We start from the raw sequence: 15,025 nt of genomic DNA on the forward strand, positions 1-15,025 counted from the left end.
AAATAATACAATAATAAAGAATACTTTATGTTTAGAAATAATGTTTTAAAAAAAAAAAAAAAAGTAATTTATTATTTATTTAAAATTTTAATGTTTTTCGATTGGTTTTTCTTTTTTCTTTTTTTCTTTTGTTTTTTTTTCCGTATTGTTGTGTTATTTAAATAATTTAGTTTTGATGTTTTTCGATATAATCAATAACAGCACCGGTGAATTGTTTAGTAGTTGATTGACCACCAATATCGCTAGTTTTGTTACCATCTTTAATAACAGCTTTAACAGCAGCTTCAACACTATCGGCATGTTGGTTCATACCTAAATGTCTTAACATCATAACTGAAGCTAATAATAAACCAGTTGGGTTGGCTTTATCTTTACCAGCAATATCAGCAGCAACGTGATGAGCACCCATTTCAAAAATAATACTTCTTTCACCAACATTAGCACCACCAGCTAAACCTGGACCACCAATAAGGGCAGCACCAATATTTGAAACTAAATTACCATATAAATTTGGAGTAACCATAACATCGTATTGTTCTGGTGATTTAACTAATTGCATGCAACAGTTATCAATAATAACATCATTTGATTGAACTTCTGGGTATTCTTTAGCAACTTCTCTGAAAGTTGAAAGGAAAAGACCATCAGTCATTTTTTGAATATTGGCTTTGTGAACAGCTGTAATAAAAAAAAAAAAAATTAATATTAAAATTTACTTCTATTATAATCTAAACTATATTATTACTTACCAGTAACTTTCTTTCTACCATTAGCTTTGGCATATTCGAAAGCATAACGAGCAATACGAGCTGAAGCTTCTTTAGTGATGATTTTGAGTGATTGGACAACACCTGGGGTTAAGGTTTGTTCTAAACCACTGTATTCACCTTGAGTATTTTCTCTAATAACAACTAAATCAACGTTAACATCATTGTGTCTGGCTTCAATACCTGGGATTTGTTTGCATGGAATAACGTGAGCATATAAATCTAAAGCTTTTCTGAGTTCCATATTTCTTGATTGTGAACCACTTAAAATTTCGGTGTAAAGTGGACCTTTAAGGGCAACTTTGTTTCTGCTGATTGAAGCAATTAATTCTTGTGAAATTGGTTGACCACCGCTAATATCAAAAATTTCCCATTCAATTGGAACTTTAGCAGCTTGGAAAACACCCATAACTGATGAAGTAATTTCTGGACCAATACCATCACCTGGAATGATAGTTACTTTTTTCTTATCAACACCTGAAGTATATCCAAGATAATTTCTAATTGAACCAGATCTCTAAAAAAAAAAAAAAAAAAAAATTATATTTAATTTAATATTTATTCATTTATTTTTTTTTTTTACGATTTATTTTATTTATTTCTTTGTAAATCCAATCAATTATTATCTTTATGTTTATTATAATATCCAAAATTTATTTTTTTTTTTTTATTTTTATTTTTATTTTATTTTTTTTTTTTTATTATTTTTTTATTTTTTTTTTTTGTTTATTACACTCGAACAATTATTTAATTATTTGAATATGATATTCGTTTTTTTATAATTATTTTTTTTTTCTATTATTTATTTAAAATTTTATTAATTTAATAATTAATTAGTTTGATTTTTACATTTGATGATGAGATTGCAACTTTAGTTAATCTATTAAACATTTTTCCAAGTTTATTTATTATCGTATTAATAAAAAAGAAATAAAGAAAATAAAAAAAAAATTTAAAAAAAAATTTATGAAAAAAAAATTTTATAAAATTTTTAAAAAAAAAAAAATAAAAAAAAAAAAAATAAAAAAAAGATTAACTTTTATTCGTTTTACTATCATCATTTTATCATTATCATTGTTAAAAAAGAACTTTATGTTTTTTTTTTTTTTTTTTTTTTGTTTAACCTTTTTTGTTTAACTTTTTTTGTTTATCCTTTTTTTTTTTTTATACCTTTTTTTTTTAATACCTTTTTTTTTTTATTACCTTTTTTTTTTTTTAAAGGAACTTTTATAAATGATGTTTATGCACCCAAAATTTAAAATTGAATTAATAATGATTTAACATTGGAAAAATGTCTTTTATTTTATTCTTGTTGTTGTTTGGTTGATATTACAAATCATCTGTTATGATTACAAATTTAGAAAAAATTATAATAATTATATTTTTAAAACTATCTAATTTTTTTTTTATTTCCCAATTTCTCCTTTTATATGAAATTTTTTTTTTTTTCCCAATCAAAATTAATGAGTTTTCAAAAGATATTTTTAGTAATTTAACCCACACAATTTATATTTTTTTTATCTTTTAATTAAATATTAAAAAATATTAATTTTTTTTATTTTAAAATTTTAAAAAGTAAAAAAAAAAAAAAAAAAAAAAAAAAAAAAAAATCAAAAAAAAAAAAATTATAATTTTTTCAAATTTTTTATGCATAGTGATTATAAAAAAAAAAAATGACCCAACAAAAAGGTTTGTTTTTTTTTTAGTTTTTTAGAAATATTAGAGGATCATAATATAGTTTCATATGTATGCAAATAATTTAATTATATATGTATATACATTTAAATAATAAAAAAAATATCTTTTTTTTTTTTTTTTTTTTTTTTACTTTTTTTAAAATTTTTGTTCAAATGATTTTTTAAAAAAAAAATTGTAAAACGCTTTCAAATTAATATTAATTCAATATTTTATATTATATAGATAATAAACAAGTTAATTTTCCATGGCAAAGATTAGTAGCAGGTGCAATTGCAGGTACAGCAGATGTTTGGGCATGTCATCCACTCGATAGAATTAAAACACAACTTCAAAATAATCCAGGTAAAACTATTCCAGCTACATTTAAAGATATTGTTAGTAAAGGTAAAGGTTTCACTGGTGGTGTTTATTCTCTTTATGAAGGTATTTTACCAATGACAGCCGAAGCTGTCTTTAAAGTTGGTATTCGTTATTTTGCATTCAGCTGGTTCACAGAACAATATAAAAATACCGTTTACAATGGTCGTACATTAACTAAAGGTGAAGGTTTTGTTTCAAATCTTGTTGGTGGTGCTTTTGCTGGTACCATTGAATCATTTGTTGTTGTTATTCCATGTGAACTCTTAAAAGTACGTCATATGACTCAAGAACATAATAAATCTTTTGGAACCGTTTTCAAAGATGTTTTACGTGAAGAAGGTTTCCGTGGTCTCTATAAAGGTGGTTCTGCTACTCTTTTACGTCAAATTACCAATCACATGATTCGTTTCCCAACTTTTTATGCAATTACAGATTATCTTAAAAAGGGTGATCACAGTGTTCATTTACCAGTTTGGCAAAATCTTACTGCTGGTGGTCTTGCCGGTACAGCTTCAACTCTTTTCAATAATCCATTAGATACAATTAAAACACGTATGCAAAAACAAGGTCAAAATCAAACTTCAATGCAAGTTGTAAGAGAAATTTATAAAGAAAATGGTCTTAAAGGTTTCTGGGCTGGTTGTGTACCACGTATGTATTTAAATATGATAAAATATCAAATATAGATGAATAGATAATATATTTATTGTAAAATAATAATGAACGAAATTTTAATATATTTTTTTTTTTTTTTAAAAAATTATTTAAATAGGTATTCTTCGTGTTGCTCCAGGTCAAGCTATTACTTGGGCTGTTGTTGAATTAGTTATGGGTTTTTTACAACCAAATAAATCTCATTAAAATATTTAAAACTTTTTAAATAAATATAAATAATACAAAATATAATGACATAAAGAAATTTTTTTTTTTTTTTTTTTTTTTTTTAAATTATATTACTTTTTTAAAAAAGTTTAATCTTCTTCTTTATTATATTTTTTATTTTCGGATTTTTGAATAATTGTTAAACCTTTAGTATGTTTGAAATCTAAAACACCTGCTTTTTGAATTCTCATTGCAAGTTGTTCAATTTTAAAATTATCATCACCTCCAAATTCATCGAAACCAATGCATCTATCAACTGCAATACCATTACGGAAGAATATTAGGGCCGGTAAAACTCTAATACTAAGTTTGGCTACAAAAAATGCTGCTTTTTCTACATTTATTTTAAAGAATTTGGTACTCATATGAGTTTTTGCTAAAATTTCTAGTTTTCTATCTAATATTTTACAACGTGGGAAATCTGTTATGGAAAAAATGAACAACTACATTTGTACTTGATGTTACTTCTTTTTAAAAAATCTATAAAAACAAATAAAATGTTGTTGGGGTTTATAATTAATATAAAAAAAAAAAAATAAAAAAAAAAAGTATTTTGAAATTTACTTTGTTCATCTACTTCTTTATATTCTCCATGTTCATTTAAATATTGGGGTTTTAGTTTTGCTCTAAATAATAGTAATTATAAAAACCTTAATATTCCTGTTTTATTGCGGTATTAGAAATAATAATCCTACTCTTCTCTTAATTGTTTCATTCTAGCTTCTCTAATTTTAGAAATTTCATCATCATCATCATATTCATCTGACATCTTGATTTATAATTTAGTTATTTTGGTTTATAAATGGGTTATTTGGTTACAAAAATAAAATAAAATAGATATTTTATATACAAATAAGTAAATGATTATTTGTAAAAATTCAAAAAAAGAAAAAAAAAAAAAAAAAAAAAAATAAATATTTTTTTTTTTTTTCATTTTTTTAAAAATTTATTTATTTTTTATTTTTTTTTTAAATTTAATAAAACTAAAGTTTTTAAATATATATAAATATCATTAAACAATTATAATAGTAATAATTATAAATAAATTAATAAATAATAAAATAAAATGTCAGATTTTGGTAAAGCAGGTAGTGGTGGTTTACAAAGTTCACAATATGATAATATAGATAGAAGAGAAAGAACAAAGCAGTTAGTATTAGAACATATCGATATTTCTAAAGATCCATATATTATATCAAATCATATTGGTTCTTTTGAATGTAGGTTGTGTTTAACTGTTCATAATAATATTGGTAACTATTTAGCACATACACAAGGTAAAAAACATCAAACTCATTTAGCCCGTCGTGCTGCAAAAGAACAAAGAGAAAATTTAGTTTCAAAAAATTATGTGTAAGTATTGTAAATTTGATTTTATGATTATATTGCTCACCCCTTATTAATAATATTAATTTACCGTTTTCTTTTGTTTTTTTATAATATAAATTAAATTTTATTTAGTCAAACCACCTCAAGCAGAATTGCACCCAAAAAAACAATTAAAATTGGTAGACCAGGTTATAAAATTATTAAACAAAGAGATAGTAAAACAGGTCAATTAAGTTTATTGTTTCAAATAGATTACCCTGAAATAGAGTCAGGATTGCAACCAAGATATAGAATTATGTCTGCATTTGAACAAAGAGTGGAGGCACCAAATAAAGACTACCAGTATTTATTATTTGCAGCAGAGCCCTATGAAACTATTGCTTTTAAAATACCAAATAAAGAAATTGATAGAACTACTGGACCAGATGGCAAATTTTTCACTCATTGGGATAGAAATAAATTAACTTTTACTGTATGTATTTTTTAAACAATCATTTCTAAATGTATAATATATACTAATTATTATTATTATTTTTATTTTTTTTCTCTTTTAGTTACAAATGTATTTTAAATAAATTATAAAAATAAAAATAAAATAAAAAAGAAAATAAAACCAAATCAACAACAATAATGTTTTTAATTTATTAATAAAAAATATAATTAAATAATTTGTTTTTTTTTTTTTTTTTTTTAAATAATATAATATTATGTTTATTTTATTGGATTTTATTTGTTTTTAATGATCTCTCTTTTAATTTAATAATTAGTGTATTGGTTATTTATTGGAAGAAAAGAAAGAGTTATTTTTTATCTATCTTTAGTTTTGAAAATCTTATTACCCCCTCTAACTGATAAGTTGGAATATTTCTTTAAAGTTATCAAAATAATTTTCATTAAATTCTTTTCCCATATTTATGAAAATGCCTTTTTTTTTTTTTTTTTTTTTTTTTTTTTTTGATTTAAAATATTATTTAAAAAAAAAAGATAATTATTAAAAAAAATATTTTAATTTTTTTTTAAATTTTTTTTATTTTTAAATTTTTTTTTTTTAATTTTTTAATTTTTTTTTTTTATATATTTATTGTGTAAAAAAATATTTATTATATATTTATCATATATCTTTATTATTTATTTTTTTTCTTTTTTTTTTGTTCTTCTTTTTTTTTTTGTTATTTTTTTTTATAAAAAAATTTACTAAAAAAATAAAATGGGATTTTTTGACAAAAAACAGAAAAAAAAAAAAGAGGAGCAAAATCAACAACAAGATGATAAATCTAGTTATGAACCATTGGCATTTCCATCTGGAACAAATAAACCACCACCAGTAATATTACCACAAAATTCAAGTGAGTTAAATAACCAAAACAATAATAACAATATTGGTAATAATAGTAATAGTAATAATATACCATCATCTAGACATTATAGACTGTCTACTGCAATACAGCAAAACCCACCAGTATTAGGTATACAGCAACAATTAGCTTTACAAGAGTTACTAAGTTCCTCACCAGCTACAGTTCCAAATGGTGGCAGTTTAATATCACCATTAAAATTAAATTTAAACGCACCAACTACACCAATATCATCACCAATACAACCATTTACATCAAATAGCAATACATCTTCATCATCTTTATCACCAAAAGGTCAAATAAATGAACAGGAGCAGCAAAATGTACAGATTCTATTACCAATAAAAGAACCACTAACACCCACTATACAACAGCTTGAATTTAATGAACCACCACCACCACCACCACCACCACAACAACGACAACAACATTTACAGCAACGACATGGATGACGACAGGCAACGGCAACGCAAGAGCAACAACAACCACAGGTGAACTATTACCACCAACACCTAAAATCACCAAAATGGAAATAGATGAAACTATTTAATAGAGGTCATCAAATAATAGCTCAATAAATAATATTACGGTTGTACCAACAATCGATACACAAAATAATTTTGAAGAAGTTGAAAATAAATTAAAAAAAAACTTATCAGTATTAATTGCATCAGTAAATGTAAAGAAAACTGAAGTATGGCAAAGTTGTCCAGATCTAGAAACCTATTATAGATATAAAAATAGAGAAAATGAATTTTCACAATCAATGTCATGTGCAATTTCACCATTCCGTTATTTAGAAATACCGAAATCAGATATTGAACAAAAGGCATCAAACAACAATAACTCAAATCATAATATAAGTGGCTTTATAAATAGCTCATTGTTTAGTAATGAATCATTCTCAGAAGGTTTTAAAGTTGATTTAAATTTTGATGGCTATAGTGAATGGTATAAGGTAAGAATCATTTAAAATTTATTATTTAAATATATCAAAATTTTTTTTAATATATATTAATATTTTTTTTATTAATCACTGTTTTAGGATATGAATAAAAGGGTTAAACACAAAATTCAAACCAATAGCAAACTACATAAATTAGATATAGCGACAACATCAACACCATCATTAACTTTAAATAATAATAGCTTAAATGAAACAAATAAAAATAATAATAGTGGTAATAGTGATGAAAAGAATCCAGTTAAAAAGATGGTTAAAAATTTCCAAAAGAAAAAAGAAGATAAACAAGCTCAACAACAATTATTATTACAACAACAACAAGAAAGACAACAACAAGTTCATAAAGAGCAGTTACTTAAGCAACAACAATTACATGAACAAATTCAAAATCAAATTTTAATTGAAGGTACCTCAAGTCCTGTACAACCTCAAAAACCTTTGACTGCTCAACAACAACTTCAATTAATGGTTTCACCAAATGAACATAGACAACATATTGAATTTTTAAGAAGACATGAAAGTAAAATGATGGTTCAAAAAACAGTTAACAATAAAAAAGAAAAAGAAGATAAAAACAAAACAAATAAAGAATCAAATGATAATAATAAAGAAAATGAGGAATCAAATATAAATACTAGTACAAGTAGTAGTAGCAACAACAATGGAGAAAACTTATTATTGTTTAGTGGTGAAAGTATTAAAAGCAATGAAAGTATTAAAAGTAGCAAAAGTAATAAAAGCAATAAAAGTGGTAGCAACGATGAAAATATGAATATAACAACCTCACCAGCATCATCCTCATCTTTATTATCATCAACCAACAACTCAATAAATAACCCAACAATACCAATATCACCAGATGAAATTAAGAATAGAAGACTTACATTAACACCAGAATCATCACCAATTAAATCACCACTTTTAGAACTTGATAGTGGCGAAAATAGTTCAAATATTATTACAGATAATAGTAGTACCATTAGTGATGATAATAAACAGTCTCCAAATGGTATAAAGAAATTTGTAAAAATTTTTGGATTTTTTCGTAATAATAGTAAAAATAAACTTGATATTCCAACAAAAAATAATAACCAACAACAGCCACAACAAAACTCTCCATACTTTAATAGAACAAAATCATCATCATCCATTATTTATTCATCCAGTGCCAGTATTTCAAATACTTATCAACAACAATTACAAAACTATCAAAATATTTCAACAAATTCTTTAGCCTCAAATATTACAAATAATAACACATTAGGAATTGTTAATGAATCAAATGAAGTCAATGAAATGAATGAAAATTTCGAAGATAATAATAATAACAATATTAATAATAATAATAATAACAATAATATAGCCAATATTAGTGATTGTGATAGTGAAAAAATTAATATAGAAAAGAATAGTGATAAAAATAAAAACAATAATGAAAATAATAATAGTTGTAATAATAATAGTAATAATAATAATAATAATATTCAAAAAGAACAATTGGATATATTTAACTATCCACAAATTTTAATGATAAATGGTGGACTAGGTAGTAATAGTAACAATGGTAATAATAGTCCACCAACACTTAGTAGATCACAATCACACGCTTCTTTCCATAGTAGATTTAATTTATTGGACGATAATGGATCAACCCATATGAGCCCAAGAATTTTAAATGGTGGATCAAATAGATCACCACCATTCTTAACCCCAAATACCAGCCAAACAAACCTCTCATCACTTGTAAATAAATCAAACAAACAAAACAAAAACAACGATGAAAACCAAAATGAACTTACAAATTCTCAAACAATTAGTAATAGTAGTTATAGTTCATTAAAGAATTCTTTTAATAACTTGGATAGTAATAATAATAATGAATTTTTAGAATTTGACAACCAATCTAAAAATTATGTAAATAGTGACATCAATAGTAATAATTATAATCAAAATGAAATCAATAATAATAATAATAATAATAATAATAATAATAATAATAATAATAATAATAATAGTAATAATAATAATAATAACTCTGTAAATTATAGTAACTCAACTTCTTTAAAAAATAGTAGAGATAGTGAAATTAAAAACAATAACAACAATAATAGTAATAATAATAATTTAAATAATATAAAGAATAATAGTTATAACCTATTAGATGAAAGTTTAAATTATATGGGTAATCGTATAATAAAGCAAAATGAAAATGGAGAAAACTATATTGATTTTCAAGATAATATTGACCGTTCAAATCATAACAAATTACAAACAGAAATTAAAACAATTTTTGGTCATAACAGCGGTGGAAATCTAAGTAATAATAGCAATCGTGTACATAAAGATAGTATTACAGATACTAAAGATATAGATTCATTTTCATCTGATGACGAAGATGACGAAGAATATGTTGATGATGATGATGAAAGTTATTCACCAGATCCATCACCCCCACATGCATTCTTTTTCAAAACTATTCATCAATCTAAACCAAAACAATTAAAAAAATAAAATTAATTAATAGAATCTTTTTTTTTTTTTTGTAAAAATTATATCTATTTATTAAGAAAAAAAAAAAAAAAAAACTTTATTTAATTAAAACTTTTTTATTACACCCATGTTTTTATATTAATAAAAAAAAAAAAATTTATTTGGTTTTTAAAAATAAATATTTTGTTTAAAAAAAATAATAATTTAATATTACAAATTAATATGTTTCAGTTTTAGATTCTTCTTCGGATGGTTGTCCAACAATTTGTTGATCAAAAATTGGAAGCTGTTGGTTTGGGTATTCGTTTAAAATTTGTTGTTGTAATTGAATAATTTCTTGTCTTTCAAATTGTTGTTCTTGTTGTGGTTGTTGTGGTTGTTGTTCATAACTTGAATAAAGTTGAATTGGTTGTTCTTGTGATTGGGTTGGATATAATTGTTGTTGAACTGGTTGTTGAGTTGGTTGTTGAGCATTGAATTGTGTAATACCACCTAAATTTTTGCTATCTTGTAATAATAATGGGTTTCTATCTGGAAGAATACTATTGTTTTTATTTATGAATGGAATATAAGTTCCGATTGTACCTAAATTATCTCTTAAATATGAATAGCTTGCAACACTATAGTCTTTAACTCTATAAAATCCATCAGTACCCATTTCTTTTAATTTGTGGAATGGGAAATATAATTGTACAAAATCATTAATATCTGATACCTTTTCGTATGCCCCTTTAAAATAAAAAAAAATTAATTTTTTTTTTTTTTTTTTTTTTTGAAATAAAATAATACTTACAATTAATATTTCTTTTATATTTAATTGAATGAATATCGGCCAATAAATTTTTAGCTGGTCCAATACTGATACCCATAAGACTAACATCTTTTTCTGTGAGATTTAATAAAGCACGACCATCTATATGATTAATTCTTAAAATATCAGCATAGTATTGACCTTGTCTATTTTTTAATGCCCATTGGAATACTTTATCTTCATCCCAGTATTCAATGTCTTGTTCAAATGATGAGAATTGAGATGGAGTTGTAGTAATTTCATTTGATGCACAAGCAGCTGGTGCTGTTGGTGTGGTAATATCTGAAATTGTAGTTGGTAACATTTTATTTAGTTAAATAAATATTATTTTTTATATCTTGTGGTAATGCTATGGAACAATAAAAAAATTTAAAAAAAAAAAAAAATTTGAAAATTAAAAAAATAAAAATAAATTTTTTTAAAAAAATTAAAAAAATAAAAATAAATAACAATAGTGACACAGCAATAACTGAATATTTAAGTTTTAAATAAATAATAGCTTTAATTACCTAAATATTAAATAATAATTTTTTCATTCATTTATAAATTTTGATTTATAAATTTTAAAATTATTAAAAAAAAAAAAAAAAAAAAAAAAAAAAAAATATATAAATAAATGAACAATTATAAATAATAACTATAAATAAAAACAAATAAAAAAAAATAAAAAGTAGTTTTTTTTTTTATTTAAAAAAAAAAATAAAATAAAAAAATAAAATAAAAAATAAAAAAAAAATCGTATTTTTTTTTCGTTAATTTTTTTTTTTATTTTTTTTCATAATGTATTTTAGTAAAAATAATGATATCAAATACAATTAAAAATAATTTTATTAAATATGTTTCAAAAACAAATAAATTTATTTATAATCTTAATAATACAGCAATAAAAAATAAAAACAATTTCAAATTGTTTTATACTACAGATAATAATTTTGATAGTTTAAATAATAATAATTTTGATAGTAATAACAATAATAATATTTATAACTTTAATAATAATAATAATAATAATAATAAAAAGAGTTTTTTAGAAAAAAAAAATAGAGGAAATGGTGAAATATTAACACAAATTATAAATAAAAAAAAACAAGGTGATATAGCAGAAGCTATTAGTATTTTTGAAAGAATTGAAAATCAATTATTTATTTTCGAAAAAGAAATATTCTATAGAGAAATGTTACATATTTATTCATTAGTACCAAATATGAAAGAGTGTGAAAGGTTGTTTAATAATATTCAAAATCGTCGAGCACAAACCTTTACAATAATGACAAATGGTTATCTATCAGAGTCCAATTTCGAAAAAGCAATGGAATACTTAAGTTTAGGAAATAAGGAAAAAAAAATCGATCTTATATCTTATAGTTTTTTAATTTCAAAGTTAGCAAAGACTGGCCAATACAAGTTTATTGAATCGGTTTTCAAAATGGTTAAAGACAGTGGTTTGAAACCAGATAGAGTTTTTTATTCATCAATAATCAAGAATTTAAATAATCTTGAAAAATCCGAAAAAACAAAAGAAATTTTCCTCCATTATTATGAACAACTCAAGAAAGATTTAGCATTGGAACAATATGACGAACTTTTATTTTCATCCATAATTCATTTACTTTATAAATATAACCTCAAAGACGAAATCTACAATTATTATCAAATGCTTTTTAGTACCGAAGCACTTTTTCAAGAGAATAAACATTTGGTTTCAAATTACTGGGTATATCTAATGATCTATTCGTTTTTATCAGTAAAGAGCAATAATAATTTAAAAGATCTCAATAGTTTTTGGGATATGGTATCAAGACAATTATTAAATAATAGTTTGCTTTCCAAAAGAGTTGAGTTCAATGATCATACAATGAAACCCTTTTTTTCATATTTGGTTTCAGTAAATAGACTAGTCATGCAAGAAGAGGTATCAATTGATCAAATTAATTTACCAGAAATTATTGAAAGTTACATTCAAATGTTATCCAAGGAGATTAGTGAAAGTGATACCGAAAAGCTTACTACATATATAAGGAATTCAATTGTAGTATCAAATCAAATCATAACATGGTATTTATTAAAGAACGATATCGTATCAGCATGGAGCCATTTCCAATTTTTAATTCAAGCTAACAGAGCAGATATACATAGTTTTTACCATATTTTAAATTATTTATCATCAAAGTGCGACAATCAAATCGTTTTCAATAATATCAAAGAGATTCTCACTTCAAGCTATTACATTAATATGGTTAAAACCGTAAGAGGTTATCAAGATGAAATTTGGCTTTCAATTTTACGTTCTTTAATTAAAAATAAACAAATGGTTCAATTAAATAATATAACAAAACTACTTAGGGATTATACATTTGAAAATTTAGATAGATATTCAAATTATCTCGATTATGATTTAAAAAAAAATTGAAAAATAAATTAAAATAAAAATCAAATAAACAAATAAATATATATATATATTTAAGTTTAAATTTATATTTACTTTGCTTTATAATTTTTTTTTTTTTTTAAGTTTTTATTTTTTAAGTTTTTTTATTTTTTTTTATTTTTTTATTTTTTTAATTTTATATTTTTTTTTATATTTTATATTTATAAATTTAAATAATGTCAAAACCCAAGTTTTATTCAGTAATAATAAGAAAAATTTATGAAAATAGTTCAAAAAGATTAGAAACTATTATACCCAATAAATGCACCTGTAATTGTAATTGTAGTTTCCCTTTTTCAAATAAAAGATTACAACAAAAAGATCTACATTTAAAAAAAAAACAAAAACAAAAACAAAATAATAATAATAATAATAATAATAATAATAATAATAATAATAATAATAATAATAATAATAATAATAATAGTTTGGAGGGTAGTGAATGTCAATGCAATTGCGAATGTTTAAATAATAAATTAATAAATAAAAATATAAACAATAATAAAAATGAATTATTTTATGATTATATCAAAATAGAAGGTTGTTTTTGTCATTGTATGAAGAGAGAATTCAAAATAATAATTTCAAGAAATAATTTTAATTTAAATGATAAATGTTTAATTAAACTTTATAATTTAAATGATCAACAAGGTGAAGAAGAATATGAAAGTATATCATTAGATATCAAACAATCTATAGAAATTAATAAAGATAACGAATTGCTTTTAGAAATTTATGAAAATGAAAATAAAGAAATTATAAAATATCATATGTGTATTGATGAAATTCAATTATCTTCATTATTAAATTATCAATTTTATAAAAATTTTCTTATATCAAAACCTAATGGTGATTTTATTGATAATATTCATTCAATTGTATGTATTAAAATAATTAATAATAATAATAATTATAATAGTTATAAATATTTTAAAAAAAAATATTTAACTCTTTTTTTTAGTGGCATAACGATTACTCTTTATTAGAAATGCATCATGGTTTTGTTCAATGGTTATTTCCTTTATATATGAATAATGGAATGAATTATCATGCAAATAAATTGACAAGGGAAGAGGCTCAACTATTTAGAAATGATATAGATATTGCAAAAAGAATAGTTACATCTTACGAAATGATGTTAAATTTTTATGGAATAAAGTTACAAAATAGAGAAACTGGTCAAGTTGAACGTCATCCTGATCTAGTATTTTCAAGTAGAAGGTATAAAAATTTAAAAAACAATGGTCATAATAATTTAAGAATCTCTAGAATAATTACTTTTTTAGGTCATGTCGGTTTTCAAAGATATAAAGAACCTCTAGTTTTATTTTTAAAATCTGAAATTGAATCAAAGAATTTAGAAATTGGTAAATATAGTTTAAATAATTTTTGGTTACCTTTAATAGATTATTCAAATATGAAATTGTAATTATAAATTTATTTTAAAAATAATAATAATAATAATTATATTCAATTTTAAATAATATTAATAATATTTTTTACTTAGATATACTGAAATAACACTGGAGAATGATGAAGATTTGAATGAAGAATCAATATATTTTTATTATTTAGAAAATCATAAAGAATTTTTAGATGAAATTCACCAAGCAATTTAATAAATTTCATTTTAAAAATAACATTTTTTTGGCATAATAGAATAAAATTATATTTTCATAAAAATTTAAAAAAAAATTCTTTATAATTTTCTATTTTTATTTTTATTTTTATTAATTTGGAATAACACCACAAAAAAAATCTAGATTCTTGTTTTTCAACATTTTTTTTTATTGAATCATTATGTAAACACACCCACCGAATTTATAAAAATTCTATAAGAATTTTATTTTTTATTTTATTTTTTTTTTAATAAATTTTCATTTTTTATTTTTTTTGTTTTTATAAATTTTTTTTTTTTTTTTTTTTTTTTTCATTTCTTTT

General features: G+C 22.1%; 8 protein-coding genes across 8 annotated transcripts; 5 read left to right on the forward strand and 3 right to left on the reverse strand.

Annotated features, from left to right (window-relative positions):
- Positions 1–140: 140 nt before the first annotated feature.
- On the reverse strand, positions 141–1,658 carry DICPUDRAFT_98388 (isocitrate dehydrogenase; the record flags this gene model as incomplete). The annotated part of the gene is made up of 3 exons (XM_003289464.1): positions 141–678; positions 750–1,284; positions 1,617–1,658. 3 exons carry the CDS (start codon positions 1,656–1,658, stop codon positions 167–169), a joined length of 1,089 nt encoding a protein of 362 aa, XP_003289512.1. The 3' UTR covers positions 141–166.
- Positions 1,659–2,440: 782 nt separating this feature from the next.
- DICPUDRAFT_94919 (uncharacterized protein) lies at positions 2,441–3,727 on the forward strand (the record flags this gene model as incomplete). The annotated part of the gene is made up of 3 exons (XM_003289452.1): positions 2,441–2,456; positions 2,688–3,476; positions 3,598–3,727. 3 exons carry the CDS (start codon positions 2,441–2,443, stop codon positions 3,684–3,686), a joined length of 894 nt encoding a protein of 297 aa, XP_003289500.1. The 3' UTR covers positions 3,687–3,727.
- Positions 3,728–3,796: 69 nt separating this feature from the next.
- On the reverse strand, positions 3,797–4,476 carry DICPUDRAFT_80278 (uncharacterized protein; the record flags this gene model as incomplete). The annotated part of the gene is made up of 3 exons (XM_003289465.1): positions 3,797–4,128; positions 4,272–4,333; positions 4,403–4,476. The coding sequence occupies 3 exons, from the start codon at positions 4,474–4,476 to the stop codon at positions 3,797–3,799; spliced, it is 468 nt and encodes a 155-aa protein (XP_003289513.1).
- A 297-nt stretch (positions 4,477–4,773) lies between these two features.
- DICPUDRAFT_80279 (U1-type Zn finger-containing protein) lies at positions 4,774–5,611 on the forward strand (the record flags this gene model as incomplete). The annotated part of the gene is made up of 3 exons (XM_003289453.1): positions 4,774–5,060; positions 5,169–5,508; positions 5,591–5,611. 3 exons carry the CDS (start codon positions 4,774–4,776, stop codon positions 5,609–5,611), a joined length of 648 nt encoding a protein of 215 aa, XP_003289501.1.
- A 632-nt stretch (positions 5,612–6,243) lies between these two features.
- On the forward strand, positions 6,244–9,968 carry DICPUDRAFT_98390 (uncharacterized protein; the record flags this gene model as incomplete). The annotated part of the gene is made up of 3 exons (XM_003289454.1): positions 6,244–6,714; positions 6,945–7,349; positions 7,437–9,968. 3 exons carry the CDS (start codon positions 6,244–6,246, stop codon positions 9,864–9,866), a joined length of 3,306 nt encoding a protein of 1,101 aa, XP_003289502.1. The 3' UTR covers positions 9,867–9,968.
- A 94-nt stretch (positions 9,969–10,062) lies between these two features.
- Positions 10,063–10,960, reverse strand: DICPUDRAFT_153902 (uncharacterized protein; the record flags this gene model as incomplete). The annotated part of the gene is made up of 2 exons (XM_003289466.1): positions 10,063–10,574; positions 10,639–10,960. The coding sequence occupies 2 exons, from the start codon at positions 10,958–10,960 to the stop codon at positions 10,063–10,065; spliced, it is 834 nt and encodes a 277-aa protein (XP_003289514.1).
- A 495-nt stretch (positions 10,961–11,455) lies between these two features.
- Positions 11,456–13,066, forward strand: DICPUDRAFT_80282 (uncharacterized protein; the record flags this gene model as incomplete). Its single annotated transcript, XM_003289455.1, has 1 exon — positions 11,456–13,066. One exon carries the CDS (start codon positions 11,456–11,458, stop codon positions 13,064–13,066), a length of 1,611 nt encoding a protein of 536 aa, XP_003289503.1.
- Positions 13,067–13,260: 194 nt separating this feature from the next.
- On the forward strand, positions 13,261–14,703 carry DICPUDRAFT_80283 (uncharacterized protein; the record flags this gene model as incomplete). The annotated part of the gene is made up of 3 exons (XM_003289456.1): positions 13,261–13,962; positions 14,046–14,509; positions 14,592–14,703. 3 exons carry the CDS (start codon positions 13,261–13,263, stop codon positions 14,701–14,703), a joined length of 1,278 nt encoding a protein of 425 aa, XP_003289504.1.
- Positions 14,704–15,025: the final 322 nt, after the last annotated feature.

The sequence above is a fragment of the Dictyostelium purpureum genome (assembly GCF_000190715.1).
Source record: "Dictyostelium purpureum unplaced genomic scaffold DICPUscaffold_178, whole genome shotgun sequence".
NCBI classification, from domain to species: Eukaryota; Evosea; class Eumycetozoa; order Dictyosteliales; family Dictyosteliaceae; genus Dictyostelium; species Dictyostelium purpureum.